The sequence below is a fragment of the Nomascus leucogenys genome, chromosome 6 (genome assembly GCF_006542625.1).
Source record: "Nomascus leucogenys isolate Asia chromosome 6, Asia_NLE_v1, whole genome shotgun sequence".
Taxonomy (NCBI): domain Eukaryota; kingdom Metazoa; phylum Chordata; class Mammalia; order Primates; family Hylobatidae; genus Nomascus; species Nomascus leucogenys.
The window spans coordinates 44,816,337-44,834,522 of NC_044386.1; the positions used below are offsets into that span (position 1 = coordinate 44,816,337).

The window sequence follows — 18,186 nt, forward strand, 5'->3', positions numbered from 1 at the left end:
ACAAAGCGATACTCTGTCTCAAAAAAAAAAAAAAAAAAAAAAAAAAAAAGCAGTAATCATAGTACTTACTCCTGGAGTTGTTAAAAGGGTTACGGTAGATAACAGATGCGAAGTGCTAATAGTACATAATGAAACAAGTACATATTAGGTATTATTATTATTTGCTAGGATTCAGTTTACAGGTATAAGGATCACTTGGACAACTTCTGGGGCAAAGAGTAGAGCATCCAGGTCTGGTTAAGCTGAAAATACTTTGAATGCATAAAATTAAGTAAATAAAATACTAATGAAGAATAGTTTTCATGCAGAGTTTAAATTGGTGAAATAATTCCCTCATTAAAGTTAGATGTAACTGAGGGCACAGGATTAGACAACTTATTGGTAGCAAAGGCAGTATTAAATGTTAAATTGGGGGCAGTTATTGCTGTCAATAGAAGTCCAGGGATACGGCAGGGCACGGTGGCTCACGCCTGTAATCTCAGCACTTTGGGAGGCCGAGGCAGGTGGCTCACGAGTTCAGGAGGTCAATACCATCCTGGCTAACACTGTGAAACCCTGTCTCAACTGAAAATACAAAAAATTAGCCTGGCATGGTGGCACATGCCTATAGTCCCAGCTACTTGGGAGGCTGAGGCAGGTGAATCACTTGAATTCAGGAGGCGGAGGTTGCAGTGACCCGAGATTGCACCACTGCACTCCAGCCTGGGCGACAGAGCGAGACTCCATCTCAAAAAAAAAAAAAAAAAGAGTCCAATGATAGTTATTTTTATCAACCATAGAACATACGAGTCACTTAAGAAATTTGGCATTTCTACACCAGAAAGCCTTCCCCAACTGAGCAGAACAAAATGTCAACTCACTAAACTCATAGACTGCTTTTCTCATAAGAGAGCATTAATTATATAAATAATATTTTACTTATTTGTTAAACCCTGAAACATGCTTTCAAATTTTGATTTGCTAGCCGTGAGTCCCTATTCTGCTAAGCTATAATTAACTGGGTGGGAGGAATGGGTCTTTCTGAAGCCTAATACATTTCTAGTCCTCCTTTTCCATGTCCTACGTGCTTTATTTGGGTATATTAGATTTCTATGTTAGAAATTCCTGTGTTTTTTTTTTATTTTAGACAAGTGTTTCTTACACATAATATTGCTTTTCCTAATAGAATTTGCTCCATATTCAACAGATATTGAATGCCCACTATGTGCCAGTTAATAGTAGATAGGTGTTCTGAGTGGAGGTAAAAGGAAAATGATTTTTAAAAGAAGGCTAATAGGCAAATATATTTTAAATTTTTTTTTATTTCATATTTATATAGCTGCATGAACTCAACTCTGTGCTACCTTAGCCTCGGGACCACATCTCCCTGGTGTTTTGGTAAAATTTCCATGCTCTCTGATACGGTATCATGTATCTACTTGACACATTTGTTGATTCATGCTAAAATATCATCATAATACGGTGGAGACAATGACTCCAAGGGCAATGTGATTACCAGTAAGATAAATTCTCTTGTAAGAAGAAAGAACATTTATATAGTTATACATTCAGCCTGAACAAATGATGTAACTTGTGGATATTTTTCCAGCTGTCAAGCTTTAACAAAATTTGAGTGAAGCTTTATTTCTTTAAAAAGAAACACAAGATAGGCAAGACGCAAAGAATGGTCAGAGGGAAAAGGGAAGTTAAAATGAAGGTGATTGCCTCTCTGAAATCGTAACTACACTTGTGAAGGCAATGATAAGTTGCCTGCTGCAAGTGGGAATCATTTCTAAGATATAAAATAAAGGTTTTACTGAAAGTATCAGGAAAGTTTAGCATCCAGTAGAAACTGAAAATAATCAAGTTTTCTTAGGTATTTTATATATTGATATTTCATTCTTCTATTTTTTTTCTTCCAACTTCCTTCCTTCCTTTTACTTAATGAATCTCAAATAATTTACTGTGGTTTTTACCATGAAAGAGAAATGCCAGGGATCCACTTTCTGAATAAGACTGGTAAGGAGGGCTCCATCATGTGCACATTTCAAAAAAAAAAAAATGAAGATACATAAAATTTTAGCCAACTTTTTTAATTTTAATTTTAATTTAATTTAATTAATTAATTAATTTATTTATTTATTCATTTTTGAGATGGAGTCTCGTTCTGTCACCCAGGCTGGAGTGCAGTGGAGCAATCTCAGCTCACTGCAAGCTCCGACTCACGAGTTCACGCCATTCTCCTGCCTCAGCCTCCCAAGTAGCTGGGACTACAGGCGCCCGCCACCACGCCCGGCTAGTTTTTTGTATTTTTAGTAGAGACGGGGTTTCACCGTGTTAGCCAGGATGGTCTCAATTTCCTGACCTCGTAATTTGCCCACCTTGCCTCCCAGAGTGCTGGGATTACAGGTGTGAGCCACCGCGCCCAGCCTTAACCACCATTTTAAGTGTACAGTTCAGTGGCATCAAGTACGTTCACATTGCTGTGCAGCCATCAACACTGTCCATCTCCAGAACTCTTTTCATCTTGAAAAACTGAAACTCTGCAACCCATTAAACAATAATGGGTTCCTGGTCAGGCGCGGTGGCTCACGCCTGTAAATCCCAGCACTTTGGAAGGCTGAGGCGTGTGGATCACGAGGTCAGGAGATCGAGACCACCTTGGCCAACATGGTGAAACCCTGTCCCTACTAAAAAAAAAAAAAAAGCCGGGCGTGGTGGCGGGCGCCTGTAGTCCCAGCTACTCGGGAGGCTGAGGCAGGAGAATGGCGTGAACCCAGGAGGCGGAGCTTGCAGTGAGCCGAGATCGCGTCACTGCACTCCAGCCTGGGTGACAGAGCGAGACTCTGTCTCAAAAAAAATAAATAAATAAAATAAAAATAAATAAATAAATAAATAAATAAATAAATAAATAAATAATTCCCCCTTCCCTACCCTACCACAGCTTCGGGCAACCACCATTTTACTCTATGTCTCTATGGATTTGGCTGCCATAAGTGCCTCACGTAAGTGGAATCATGAAGTATTTGTCTTTTTGTGACTGGCTTATTTCCCTTAATTTCATGTCATTAAGGTTCATCCATGTTATAGCATGTGTCAGAATTTCCTTTCTTTTAAAAGCAGAATAATATTCCTCTGTGTGGGCCTGTGTGTGTGTACTTCTATTTATTGTCTGTATACACTTGAGTTGTTTCTACATTTTGGCTATTGTGAATAATGCTGCTATGAACGTAGATATACAAGTATCTCTTTGAATCTCTGCTTTCAGTACTTTTGAGTGTATACCCAGAAGTAGAATCACTGGATCATATGAAAATTATGCTTAACTTTTTAAGGAGTTATCATGTGGTTTTCCATAGTGGCTGTGCCATTTTACATTCCCAACAGTGCAAAAGTGTTCCAGTTTCTCCACTTCCTCACCAATGCTTGTTATTTTGTTTTTTATAATAGTCATTCTAATCAGTAAGTGATAGTATCTCATTGTACTTTTGATTCGCATTTCCCTAATGATTCTGAGCATCTTTTCATGTGCTCTTTGACCACTGTATCTTCTCTGGAGAAATGTCTATAGAAGCCTTTTACCCATTTTTTTCCATCAATTGTTTCTTTTTTTGTTGGTGAGCTGCAAACATTCTTTATATATTCTGATGACCCCTTATTAGATATATCATTTATAAATATTTTCTCCCATACTGTAGGTTGCCTTTTACTCTTGACTATGTCTTTTGGTATACAGAAATTTTAATATTTGATGTAATGGATCTATTTTTTCTTTTGTTGACTTTCATTTTGGTGTAATAGCCAAGAAATCATTGCCGAATTAAATGTCATTAATCTTTACCCTATATTTTCTTCTAAGACTTCTATACTTTTAGCTGTTATGTTTAGCTATTTGATCCATTTTGAGTAAATTTTTGTGTATGGTACTGTAAGGTAAGGGTCCAACTTCAGTCTTTTGCATGTGGCAGCTGTAGTTTTACCTAAAGTTCCATAGATGTTTCTGGTGTTGAGAACCACTGTGCTATGCTAGTGATATCCAGCCAGTTCCCTCTTCCAAATATCATATGATGCATGTGTTGTTTTTTTTTTAAATCGATAAAGGGGCCATGCACAGAAACTATTTTTGTACAAATTTCACATATGCTAACCAGATTATGTTTGCTATTTCAGGTTTATTTAAAATGTGAAATAACTGCTGCCCACAATGATGACATTCTCATATTTTTCCTGCTTTTTCTCTATCTACTAATTGTCTCAGATATCTCAAACAAACAGGAAAAAAAAGATCAAGCCAATAAATGGGCATTTGAAAAGTGGCCCTGGGTTAGTTACATAGTTGCGTCCTGGAACAACAACAACAAATCCTCCTGGGGGCTATATCTGCATCATAGCCTCACAGTGCTCTCTAAATAAAGCTTCTCTAAAAATGAGCTCACAATCTAAAATTACAAAAACTTGAGGAAATAACCACCAACTGTGGGTGTCGGCAGAAAAATCTAACAGCAAAATTAGACATTTGAGAGTTTTATATAATGAACTTATCAAATACAATACATTTTGTTTAATCTGATTAAGGAAAAATAAAAATTATAAGAAAGATAAGATAAATGTATTTCTACTTTAATATAGCATATTTTAGAATCAACATGCTCAAGGTAAATTGAGCTAGAAAACTTTCTTTCCGGATTGCAAGCCTACTCCCCATCCCCCAAAATAACTAAGAATATTATTAGAACTATTGCAGTGGAGATTAATTTATTAATGAGTAAAATCTATGAGTAAGACCTCTGAACAAAATAAACTGATAAGGTTAAATTCCCAAGGCAAGAAAGTGGCTCTATCTTAGAGCTTTCAGAAACAGACACACTCTGCCAATACCTTAATCTTTGCCTAATAAGGTCTAGGTTCAACTCCTGAGCTACAGAACTGTAAGATAATCAAGTTGTGTCATTTTAAGGTATTAAAAAATTGAATTCCCATTTAGGATAAAAACTCTTCATAAATATGGGGAAAGGGGGAATAAAACACCTACAGCATGAAAAGCAGTTTATAGCATGCAACCTTTATACTACTACATGTACAGTATGATCTCCTTTCGTTAAAAAGTAAATATATATGTATATACTGTAACTCTCTAAGGTGTTAATTGTAATCTCTGAGTGATAGAAACATAGCATTCTTTTTAATATTTAGGTATCTATATAGCCTAACTTTCCACAATGCACATATATTGCTTTTCAATAATAAAAGCAAAAACAAAACTACAGCAAACATCATAATGAGATGTCAAACATATAAGTCAAAAACACACCTATTAATTATTCTATTTATCATTTTCTTATAGGTTCCAGCTAGTCCAATGAGGGAAGAAAAAATTTAAAATGGTGTAAGACGAAGGAAAAGGACAATAATAAAACACTCAAGCAGAACAGAGCCCTCAGAAATAATGCCACATATCTACAACTATCTGATCTTTGACAAACCTGACAAAAACAAGAAATGGGGAAATGATTCCCTATTTAATAAATGGTGCTGGGAAACCTGGCTAGCCATATGTAGAAAGCTGAAACTGGATCCCTTCCTTACACCTTATACAAAAATTAATTCAAGATGGATTAAAGACTTACATGTTAGACCTAAAACCATAAAAACCCTAGAAGAAAACCTAGGCAATACGATTCAGGACATAGGCATGGGCAAGGACTTCATGACTAAAACACCAAAAGCAATGGCAACAAAAGCGAAAATTGACAAATGGGATCTAATTAAACTAAAGAGCTTCTGCACAGCAAAAGAAACTACCATCAGAGTGAACAGGCAACCTACAGAATGGGAGAAAAATTTTGCAACCTACTCATCTGACAAACGGCTAATATCCAGAATCTACAAAGAACTCAAACAAATTTACAAAAAAAAAAAAAAAAACCCCATCAAAAAGTGGGTGAAGGATACGAACAGATGCTTCTCAAAAGAAGACATTTATGCAGCCAAAAGGCACATGAAAAAATGCTCATCATCACTTGTCATCAGAGAAATGCAAATCAAAACCACAATGAGATACCATCTCACACCAGTTAGAATGGCAATCATTAAAAAGTCAGGAAACAACAGGTGCTGGAGAGGATGTGGAGAAATAAGAACACTTTTACACTGTTGGTGGGACTGTAAACTAGTTCAACCATTGTGGAAGTCAGTGTGGCAATTCCTCAGGGATCTAGAACTACAAATACCATTTGACCCGGCAATCCCATTACTGGGTATATAACCAAAGGATTATAAATCATGCTGCTATAAAGACACATGCACATGTATGTTTATTGCAGCACTATTCACAATAGCAAAGACTTGGAACCAACCAAATGTCCAACAACCATGGACTGGATTAAGAAAATGTGGCACATACACACCATGGAATACTATGCAGCCATAAAAAGTGATGAGTTCATGTCCTTTGTAGGGACATGGATGAAGCTGGAAACCATCGTTCTCAGCAAACTATCACAAGGACAAAAAACCAAACACTGCATGTTCTCACTCATAGGTGGGAATTGAACAATGGGAACACATGGACACAGGAAGGGGAACATCACACACCGGGGCCTGTTGTGGGGTCGGGGGAGAGGGGAGGGAGAGCATTAGGAGATATACCTAATGTTAAATGACGAGTTAATGGGTGCAGCACACCAACATGGCACATGGATACATATGTAACTAACCTGCATGTTGTGCACATATACCCTAAAACTTAAAGTATAAAAGAAAAAAAAACTCAAGTTTACAGATAAATGATTAGAACTTAAAATGAAGTTCAGCAAGATTAGCGGATATAAAGTTGACATACAGAAATCATTTGCATTCTCATACACCAGCAATAACAGAAACTTAAGTTTGAAAAAGATACAGTGGTGGACATCTACTTGGCCCTTCAGATTTCCCTCCACCCTTCTCTACACTGGTGGTGCCTTGGAAGACTAGCTGGCAACTAACTTCCTCTCTTGCTCTTTGAGCTCTCATTGGGTTTAGTCGGTGGTTGCATCATCAGAAGATCCAATGAAGGAAGAAAAGAATATGGGGTTTGTGTTGCCTCAACTGTCCCTCTGAGGTTGTTCTTGGTAAGCTGCATCCTTTGACCAAAGGTCAAAGCTCCCATCAAAGGGGTCCTTCACATAGCTCTTTCTATATTTGGGCTCTAGAAAAGTGCCTTCTCCCCTTTCCCTTAGGCTCAGGAGTAGTAATATTTCCCCAAAGTTACTGGCTCCTGGGTACTGTACAATTCCTGTTGATCTCCTTAAACCTTGTCTGCATCTTTTTAAATGACTCAATTGGAGGGTACTGTTTCCTGTTTCAACCCCAAATAATAATATAGGTATTATTTATGACAGCAACAAATAATTTAAACTATCTAGGAATAAATCTAACAAAAAAGCATGAAATGTTTATAGAGAAAATTATAAAACTTAAAAGACATTTTTTAAAAGACATAATAAAGATGCACCATGTACATGAATAGAATTTAAATTGTTTGGCTTTTTAAAAGTTGATCCATAAATTCAATTAAATTCCAATAAAGTTCTCAACAGTTTTTTTCCATGAAACTTGACAAGGAAAATCAAAATTTATATAGAAGAAAAGAGGGCAAAGAATAGCCAAAAATGTTCAGAAGAACAAATTAAGGTCTTGCTCTACAAGGTAGCAAGTATTATTATAAACAGATCATAATTAAAACAGTATGAAATCAGTACATTATAGATTAATAGGGAGAGATAGTGGTGCAGGGACAACTTGTTATCCATATGGACAAAAGTGTAATAAAATTGGATACCTACCTCACATTATCCAAAATAAATCCCAGGTGAATTAAAGGTGTATTATGAAAAGCTTTATTATCTCAGATTAGTAAATGATTACTGAAGGCAAAAAGCACAAAACATACAATTATAAATTTGACTATATTAAATTTAAAGTTTCTGTGCATTAATAGACATTTTAGAGAAATTAAAAATATAAGTCATAGCTTGTCAAAGACAAAGTAGATGTACTTGTACTACAGTGGAATATTCTCACAAACATGGTGTCTAATTTAAAGAGATTTGCAGAAATATGACTCAATCTTATTACAGCATGCAAAATAGTATCACATAGCTCTTACAAGTTGAAAGTATAAAGGCATGCACAAGAATGATAAACACTATTAAATACAGTACAATGTTATCTCTGGGTGGAAGAAATGAGGTAGGAAGAGGTGAACTGATGCACAGAGCCAGGTTCCACATTTTTTCTTGTGTCAGATTATGGATACATGGGTGTTTATATTATTCTTCTCACCTTTCTGTATGTCAGAGATATTATTGGTGCAAATAAACATGACACAGAAGTAGAAACTGGATATTGGAAATCAAAGTTCAATAAACTAAAAGTTGTGAGATTTAATTTTTAAATCTAAAGTAGATATGAACTATAATATTGAAGAGAAAAATAGAAAATATCAGTACTGCCTAAATACATAAGCATTAAAAGGAGTATATGGGCTGGGCGCGGTGGCTCATGCCTGTAATCCCAGCAGTTTGGGAGGCCAAGGCAGGCAGATCACTTGAGGTAAGGAGGTCGTGACCAGCCTGGCCAACATGGAGAAACACCATCTCTACCAAAAAATACAAAAATTAGCTGGGCATGGTGGCAGGTGCCTGTAGTCCCAGCTACTCAGGAGGCTGATGCAGGAGAATCACTTGACCTGGGAGGTGGAGGTTGCAGTGAGCCTAGATCACGCCACTGCACTCCAGCCTGGGCAACAACTCCATCTCAAAAAAAAAAAAAAAAAAAAAAAAAGGAGGATATGATGAGATGCTTCTCTATTAACTGGAAATCTAAACTGATTTTTTTTACTAAAAAATTTGCTAGAAAATAAACCAACATGTTTTTCTATTAATAATTCAATGTTGACCCAAGTACATGTAAAGGCAAGGGAAGGGAAGGCAGGCAGAAAGCCAAAGAAAAATAAAGAGAACATAATGGAATTAGATAAAGTAGATGTGGGTAGAATTAAAGTCCCTGATCACAGATATCCTTGAGAATTTTAGAAATTGGTAAAGAACTTCCTAAAACCACTGTCATTTCATAAAACTCTAGCAGAATGCCTGCTGAGGTTCTGAATACTAGGGGGGTGGGGGGCGGCGGGGGGAAGTCAGTACAACTTTTTTTAAATAGAAAAGAATGGTTTAAGTATTACAATGTGTCTATCAGGTCAAACTTCTTGGCCTGAAAGCTTTTGAACCTTTTGTGAAAGCATTAATTTGCAATCTTAAAAAATAATGTTGGACTTAAAATCAACATGAGTTGGTGAAGATTAAAATCTGTCAGTTGAATCTAATTTTCTTCTGTGATGGGTCTGTTAAAGGGCAGCGACAGTGTAATTAATTGCTTGAGGCTCAGAAACCCAATTAATCTCTAAGTTGACTTTTATTTCATAGAATGTTAGTGCTAGATGAGGCCTCAAGGATATTCTACCCTATCCTCTTCATTTTATAGAAGAGGAAATAGACATCAGGGAGGTTAAATGACTTGTTCGAGGTCAAAGATACTGTCTATTCTTGCCACCGTACCCTATAAATTGATTCAGTATCGCATCCTTAAAGCTTGTATGAATTTCTGTGTTTCTGATCATGACATACTATTTCAACACAGATAGTTCTTTTGTTATAGCCTTTTATAAAATACCTGGACATTCATCTCACGAATGTTTTCTTATAAGGGTTTTCAAGCCTCAGTTTTTAAAATTTGAAACATTTTCCATACTATTTATGCCGTAATAGTTGTAAAAGGGGAGTGGGGAAGAACTGTGTCCTAATTTACATACTTAGCAGGCGAACTCTGGGAAGGAGATGCAGTGGGTGTTTTGCCTTAAGTGGGAGGTTGGGAAACAGGGATTGCAGTTTGACTGTGTGAGTGATGTCTAATCCAGGTGGTACTTGCAGGCCATGCCATCCCTCAAGGATTCTATATGTCTGATTCCAAGATGTAGACAGAAAATCTAGCATGTAGAGTGTTTTTAGAGAAGAACTCAGTGAGGCAGCAATAATAACAAATATGATGTGTGAGAAGATCAGAGGAAATGAGAGCCACTGTCAGTGTGGGAAGCATGGTGGTATGCCATATGTCAGTGTGGCAGCCATGGAAGTACCCTGCTCAGAATTGTCCTTAAGGGAACCTGCTACAAGGAAAGTGCTCCTCCATGAACCTCCAGATGCTACACATTCAGATTTGCTGCTGCGTCCATGCTGAGACCATGCTATCCCCTGAGTACTGCTGGCCAATGCCAGGATATGAGAGCCAGGGCTTTTGACACAACATGGGACATATCTAATGGGAAGTCTTTGCTTGGAGACTTCCCATTAACCTGGTAGAAACTCTCTCAGAATTGTGCTGCTGCTTGAGACCCCTTTTTCTTTTCCTCTCTGTTTTTATGTGTTAGATCTGTATTATGGTCTCTTTTTCCCCTCCCTCTTTAGCTTTCTTAGGACTTTCTCCAAATAAACCTCTTGACCATCCAATTCCATCCCGGCATTTGCATCTCAGAGAACGCTAACTGGTGCAGAGTGTAGCGATTGCCCTGGTTGATGCCAAGGAGGGATAAAAATATACATAACTTGAGTAGGAATTAGGATCTTATTCTGCTGGTGGGGACTGACTAGCAATGGTTTCTCTTTGGTTGTTGTAGTTACCATTATCGCAGTTCCTCATTATGCTCTCTCATGATGGAATGGCTTTGGGATAAATGTACTGTAGTAAAATTTACTTCCAGAGAGAAGAAAAAATCCATATTTTCACAGATTCTAAGACTTTTTTTTTTTGCATTTTAACCTTTCTGAAATTGGGATATCTTTAAATAGATGATTTGCTACAATTTAATTAGTAGGATTGTTTTCTTCTTTACTGATGAATAAAATAATGGTGCATATCATTGATGATGTCATAGATTTCATCAAATTTATCAGCTCAGTTCAGGTCACCAGATGCCAGTTACTATAATAGATTCTAAAGAACTAAGGGGCTGGATTAGGTTTTGTGAATTATTGTTTGACTATTTCTTAGGTATATCTACTAGGAAAGGAAAGAAAAACCCTAAGGAACAGAATTATATGGTGGAGAGGTACACAGTTGGTAACTGTTGCTCTGAATACATTAATATAGAAATAGCCAGAGAAGCATAAAAAAAAATAGGAAGCAAGAATGTCTCTCGTCACTTATGGTGCTATTCACTCTTTTAGTCTTCCCGTTTTCTTTCTTTTTTTTTGCTACTTTTATGACTAATGCTGCCTTAGAGGCCACTATTACCCTGTTGTTCTGGTTATTCTGTAATCCTCACAGCAATATCTTATAAAATGAGACCTATGATAGGGTAGGTTTTCACTCTATATATTGAACTCCTCATTGATATGTGGACAGAAATCACCAAGCAAACTAATTAAGTTTACCCACCATCTCCAGTGGGATGGGTCAGATGGAAGGATCTGTTTCCTTGATTCCCGTCACATGTACCTGTTGATCTAATTGGATTCCTTAGCACTACCTGCCTATAAAATTAGTATTGAAACTGTTGTTTCCTTTCTCTCCAGATGCTGCCTTTATGCCTGCATCAGTTTTCCCTAGCGTTCCCCATACTTCCAAATTAGGAAGTCTCTGCTTCTAAAAAAATATCATTGTTATTACTGATCTGGACACAAATCAGCAAGTACTGGATACCCAATACAATTTAGTAATTGTCATTATTGTTCTATAAATACTATGTAGAACATATATTGTATAATATTCTATGAGCCCATCGCATTTCATTATGTATAAATTGTTATATCATCTATGATACTGTTAACATGATATCTTTTATTACAGTCAGAGTAATTAATTGTAATACAAACTTTAATAAAACAAAGCTGGGTTTGCCTAGGAAAGAGTAAATGAGGAATCACTTTGGTTTACTACTCTATAATCATTGGAAGGATTAGTACAATTTGTTGAAAATACTTCAAATATGTCTGATTCAATGATTCTTTGAAAAAATTATTTGGAATGGAGTGATGCCCTTGACATTGTGGGAAAAATTCTTAAAATGTGAAATTTGCTATAATTCGAAGAAGCATCTTCCTAAGATTGAGAGAGAGGCAATATGGTCTAACTCATTTTCAAACCTTTCTGACCTTCACCCTTAGTAAGATACATATTGTACATCGTGACCCAATGTATACATTCTATCTATCTATTGATAGGTCAATCTATGATCTGTCTAGAACTAAAAAGTGTCACAAAACAATACCTAGTTAACTAGATTTGATGCACTCTATATTTTCTGGACTATTCTATTCCATTTCTTTTTAAATACTGTTTGTGATCCACAGTTTGAAAAATGCTGGATTCATGAAAAATGAGCTAGAGAGACAGACTTCGTACAAATCTCTGTCCCACGATTACCCCTTTCTACGAGCTTGCCTAGTTAATTCTTTCCTTTGAATCTTGTTTTCTTCATATATAAAGTGAATGGGGTTGTTTTACTAAGTCAAGACAATTATATGTGAAGTGATTGGCATGTACGAGGCACTCAATAAATCAATAAATGATAAGGTAGCAGGATAATGTTTTCTAATATTAATCAAGTGTTTTCCACTACATTTCCTTATGTGCTTTATCATCTATTATCAAGGCAAGGTTGTTACAGAACTGCTAGACTGTTCTTACCTGTTTGGTCTTTCAGTTAATTGATTCAGTGTCTCTTTCTCTTTCTCTGTCTCTCTCCCTCCCTCCACCCCAGACATCTATCAGCAGTCCAACAGTCCAAGCAGGGTTGGTCCAAGGATAATGCAGACAGCCCTGGGCCTCTGCCTTATTTCCTGTGCTCACAGCAAGCTTAGCCTCTTTGGCTCTCCCTCCTTGGTGACCACATTCTGTATCTGCTGTTCCCTATGGAGGGCAGCTGTGTTCCTCTTTTTCCCTAGGACCTTAGAGTCAGTGCCCAGCTTCTGAGTGCCCAGTTATTCTCCTTTCCCAAGATGCTGCTGCTCAGGTTTTCCACAGTTTGCCTCTTCAGGGCTGGCCCCTCTGGCCCTCCAGACACACTTCTCTAGGTACATAGCTGATATGCCACAATTTAATTAGCCATTGCCTTAACACTGCATGTTTAGATCACCCATTTTTGTGGTGTTTTGTTTTTGTTTTTGTTTTTTGCTAAATTAGAAAATTTTGCAATAAATAAAATCGTGCATTTAGTTGTTTTAAATTTTGGTCTGGTTAAGTTTTCACTAGAAAAATTGCCATAAATATATCAAATTTCATCAAATTCGGTACCTTTTTAAAGTTAAGAAATGAAAAAAATCCATATAAACATAGTTTACACATGTATATATCTCTATATAAATATAGGTATATACATACACTTTTCTTTTTACCAATAAGAGCTTATATAATTTAGAAGGGGATTCCTCCACTCTTCATGATGAATTTAATATGGTCATCTTTACTTCACTGCTAGCCAAACTACAGTCTCTGTGCATCATATAACAAATTCCTAATGACATGACAAGTTCTGTATTCCATTCCTATATACATAATATGTAGATGCCAGTCTTCCATTTTACTACTCATTTACAAATAGTGGCTTTTCAATAAAATTACCCAGGTAAATTTTTATTCATATCTACAATGAATAAGCATTCTTTCTGTGTAGTGTTCTCAACCCTGGAAATCAATATATAACAATTCTGTAGTTCTTTCTCAGTGTTATTCTAGAATTCATGAAGTCAGCAATCTCCTATTCCTGTAGACATAGCAAAGATGCAAGAGCAAAAGTGAAAGTGAGAGAACAGGAATGAAAGACATCCACTAAGCCTGGGTTTCAATGAGCTCACCAACCATTTCATCATGTCTCTTTACCCGTAACAATTATAGCACTTGATCACATCATCACACAGTCCATATGATTCTCAGATTATGATGGCTAAAATATCCAGAAACAGATTTTATTGTCTTAATGAAACAATCAAATTCAACATATGGAAGTTAGCCTATTCTGCATCAACCAGAAAGTAGTCACTTTCTAACTGCATATGACAGAAAAAGTACTAAAGGAAGTTATATACAATGAAACCATTAAATGCAGATTTTCCACAAGGCAAGATGGTAATACTTGAACATTATGAAGTGCAAAAATTGCGCAAGCACATTATATTTTAAACACTTCATCTATTTAACAAACTATGTACCCTCTTCAGCTAAATAAGATGAATTGAGATTCAAGAGGAAGCACCATACTGGCAAATCTCATCCTAAAGGCATCCATTAATATAAACCAACAGCAGCAATTTGGTTTGATCATTTATTTGCAAGAATCATTAAGGTTTATTAGCATAATTGTTCCCTCTGGGATTTCATGTCGAGAAAATGAAGAATGGCATTATCAATATTTAAAAGATAAGTGTGTAATGTTCAGAGTATTTCAACAGTCATCTGCAGGTGGTGTCCAGCTGCAGCAAATTAGATTAGATTTGGGCATTTTTCTGAATGAAAGAAAAATTGTTTTGTTCTAATTGCGTTATTTTATAAAGCAATACCATTTCGTAAATAATTTTTACTGTATAGTTACACTTAACAGTGCACATCTATTAACATGCTTTATTTCAGATCAGCAACTCTGTTAAGTTCAACCCTGTTATATTGTAACTGTTGGGGGACATTAATCAGGATAATTCATCATTTATTATAAGGAAAAGCTCCTTCCCCTCAGTACTGTAGACATTTCAGTCTAGACCTGTAGGTAAAAAGCTATTTTCTAGAGGGAAATGAACGAGAAGACTTCCTTGTAATGTTGGGAAGGCATAAGTCCTCCCTTAACAATGAAGTATCATTTATGATAGTAATAATTTATTACTAGAAATAATATTTAAATGTAATAATTGTTTTTTAATAATGACACGCGATGGAATGTTATTTAGTGATAAAAATAAATGAGCTATCAAATCACATAAAGATATGCAGGAACCTTTAAATGAGTTTTGCTAAGGGAAATATGCCGGTCTGAAAAGGCTACATACTGTATGATTCCAATGATATGACATTCTGGAAAAGGCAAATCTATAGAAAAAATAGAAAGATCAGTGGTTCCCAGGGGTTTTGGAGGAAGGAGTGAGGGAGAAATGAATAGGTAGAACACAGAGACTTTTTAGGCAATGAAACTATTCTGTATGATACTGTCATAACTGTAATAATAGATATATGACAATATGTCTCAATTTTATGACCTCAAACAATCTTCTTGCCTCAGTCTCCCGAGTAACTGGGATTACAGGTGCAAGCCACCACTCCTGGCCAGATACATGACATTATGTATTTCTCAAAACCCACCTGGGAGCAGTGGCTTATGCCTATACTCCCAGCACTTTGGGAGGCCAAGGTGGGTGTATCACTTGAGGTCAGGAGTTCAAGACTAGCCTGGCCAAATTGGTGAAACTCCGTCTCTACTAAAAATACAAAAATTTGCCTGTAGTCTCAGCTACTTGGGAGGCTGAGGCAGGAGAATCGCTTGAACCTGGGAGGTAGAGGGTGCAGTGAGCTGAGATCATGTCACTGCACTCCAGACTGGGTGACAGAGCCAGACTCCGTCTAAGAAAATAAAACAAAACAAATCCTCATAGACCTATACAAAACAAAGAGTGAACCCTAATGTAGATTATGAACTTAATCATATTAATATTGGTTCATCAAGTGTAACAAATGTACTACACTAATATGTAATGCTAAAAATAGGGGAAATTGGGTGCGGTGGGGAGGAGAGGTGAGACGGGGAATTCTCTGTATTCTGTCAACTTTTCTGTAAACCTAAAATTGCTTCGAAAAAGAAGCAAAGTCTATTAAAAATGTAGTAATTGTTAGGATAATTTTTTTAAAGGTTAAAATCAGCTAATTGTTACAATTGGTTAAATCTGTCTTGGATTTAGGTCAATATTCTAGCCAAAAATCTTTTTCTCAGATTACCCATTAAATTATATGAATCCTTCTACTATATCCAAGGGTACACTGGAAATGAGGAATTATAACTGAAGTTCCCTTTAGAGACAAAAGTCCTCAATTCGAGAAGTAAACAATAAAAAACATACATGTTTGCTGAAATACTTTGCAATGTCACTATTTCACTATTAGGAATTAACAAATTAAAACCCACACTCTATTGAATGTCTTATACCCTGTTCAACCCTGAACCCATGCCTGTCTCCTCTCTCTTCTATAGAGGGCCCAACCCTTTGCGGAGATGGATATGCCAAGAAGAGAAATTTATAGCAGGCTGCCTGTTTTGCTCCATTCCAGATCAATTTACACAGAACACCCAGAGGGCAGGTTTACGCCTTCTCTCCATTCCTCTCAAACAGTGATGGCAATGAGTGGAGTAGTAGAGACAACACAGATATGCAACCACGTGATAAATGACCAAAGGACAGAGAGAGGAGCGACGTCAGTTGTATGATGGAGCCAAGAGAATTCGCTGATTTTTAGTTGTTTTTATCTGGTTGTAAGGATGGGGTGACAACTTCCAAGCTTTTACACGTCAGCACTGAAACTGGAAATCCTATTTGTTATTAATCTTTAAGCAGACATATTGCTACAGAAGACGGACTTCAAATGAGAATAACACAAAGTTATACCACTAATCACCTTATACAAATATTTTAGTGTTGACAAGATTTCTCTGAATGTATCATTTCTAAAATCAGTATATCTAATTTCTCTGATCCATTATCGTTCTTAAACTTCCCATTTAAAATGGACTTTAGTGTCTAACCTGCCTTTGAAATGAACCAGATCAACATCCTGCCATCATGTAACGTGCTCTCTCTTGGTACCTGGACCACATAGCAGAGTAAGATTCATGTGGCTCATACATTTTAGTCCCAAAATTTACCAGCAGCTTCTGCGGGGGGGGGGTGAAGTGAAGGCTGCTGGAAGCTCGTGCTACCCTCAGTGCCTCACAACCCAGCAAAGGGGACAGCGACCTGGACTCCCACTGCTGAGGATTAAACCAGTCATCGTCCCTAGCAGAGACCTGGCTGACTAAGCACTTAGTGTGCGGGATGCTCCATGCGTGGAAATTGCCTTCGGCTCCATGTATTAGGCAGTAGTTTGCGTATTTCTCTGTGCGCAGTTTCCACAGGCCTGAACTTGGCTCCCAAACCCACTCAAACCACAGTTCGGCCGCTGGAGGGAAATCGAGCTTCCCTAGCCCACTGCAAACGCCTGGGTCAGGCCACAATCTGAACTTCCCGCTTTTCTAATTTAGACCTATGGAAGTAGCCCTCCTGCCTTGTTCCTAAGAAGCTCAATGCCGATTGGATCTTATCGCGTCCAATGGGAGGCCACGTTCTTTGTGGGTCAGTTTTGGTCGAGCGGAGGGTGCGCAGCTCCACCGTCGCCAGGACGCGGCGTAAACACCTGAGCGCGCGCAGCCAGCTGCGCTTCTTGGGGCTGCTGGCCGCTGCGTTTGCGGTGGGAGGTGGTGGTGGCGGCGGTCCCACGAGAGGGTGTGTTTTTCGTCAGCCAAGATGGTGAGCCAGTTGGGGGACTCGAAACTCCTTGATTATTTGTTGATTTAATTTTAGTTTGGCGCTCATCTGCTTCTAAAAAAGGATTTTAAGTGCTTAATCTGGTCATTAATTGGGAAATTTGTATTTGCTTTCGGAGGCTTCAGGTGCTGTTAGAAGGGACGCTCGCGGTGGTTTCCAGCCTTTTTGGCACTTTTCGCGTAGTGTATTAAATACATCTTTAAATCTGCCCAATAGAACCTCTGAAGAAATAAGTAGAAATAAAAGTGTAGGAGAAAGCGAATGGATAAATAGCAGCGAATTGACCTATTACATTTATATTAGGAAAACCTGACCAGCTTCTGAACAGCACTTTATGGCCCTGTGGTGGTAGTCGTGGTGGGTGGAATAAAGGGAGGAGAAATTCCCTGGTGGTAGTAAAGATCTGGGTCTGTAGGGTGCGATTAATCCTAGCACAGCTATTTATTAGCTGCAGAACCTTGGGTAAAGTGACTTTTCATGTTTCATCTATAAAATAGGTAACAATAACAGTACCTATTTAATCGATATGTGAACATATTTACCACGTTTACTTTTTATTCGGTATACTCCTGTGAATTTAGGAAGGAAGCCAGGCTCTTTGTATCCTTTGTTA

The 18,186-nt window shown here is 37.4% G+C and overlaps 1 protein-coding gene across 2 annotated transcripts in view; it reads left to right on the plus strand.

The window, feature by feature from the left end:
• Positions 1 to 17,386: 17,386 nt before the first annotated feature.
• The window catches only part of MNS1 (meiosis specific nuclear structural 1), a 51,258-nt gene continuing 50,458 nt past the window's right edge, over positions 17,387 to 18,186 (plus strand). For both annotated transcript variants that reach the window (XM_030814051.1, XM_030814050.1), the window contains exon 1: positions 17,387 to 17,555. In XM_030814051.1, the coding sequence (XP_030669911.1) occupies positions 17,553 to 17,555 (3 nt within the window). In that variant the 5' untranslated portion in view covers positions 17,387 to 17,552. The remainder of the gene's footprint in view (positions 17,556 to 18,186) is intronic.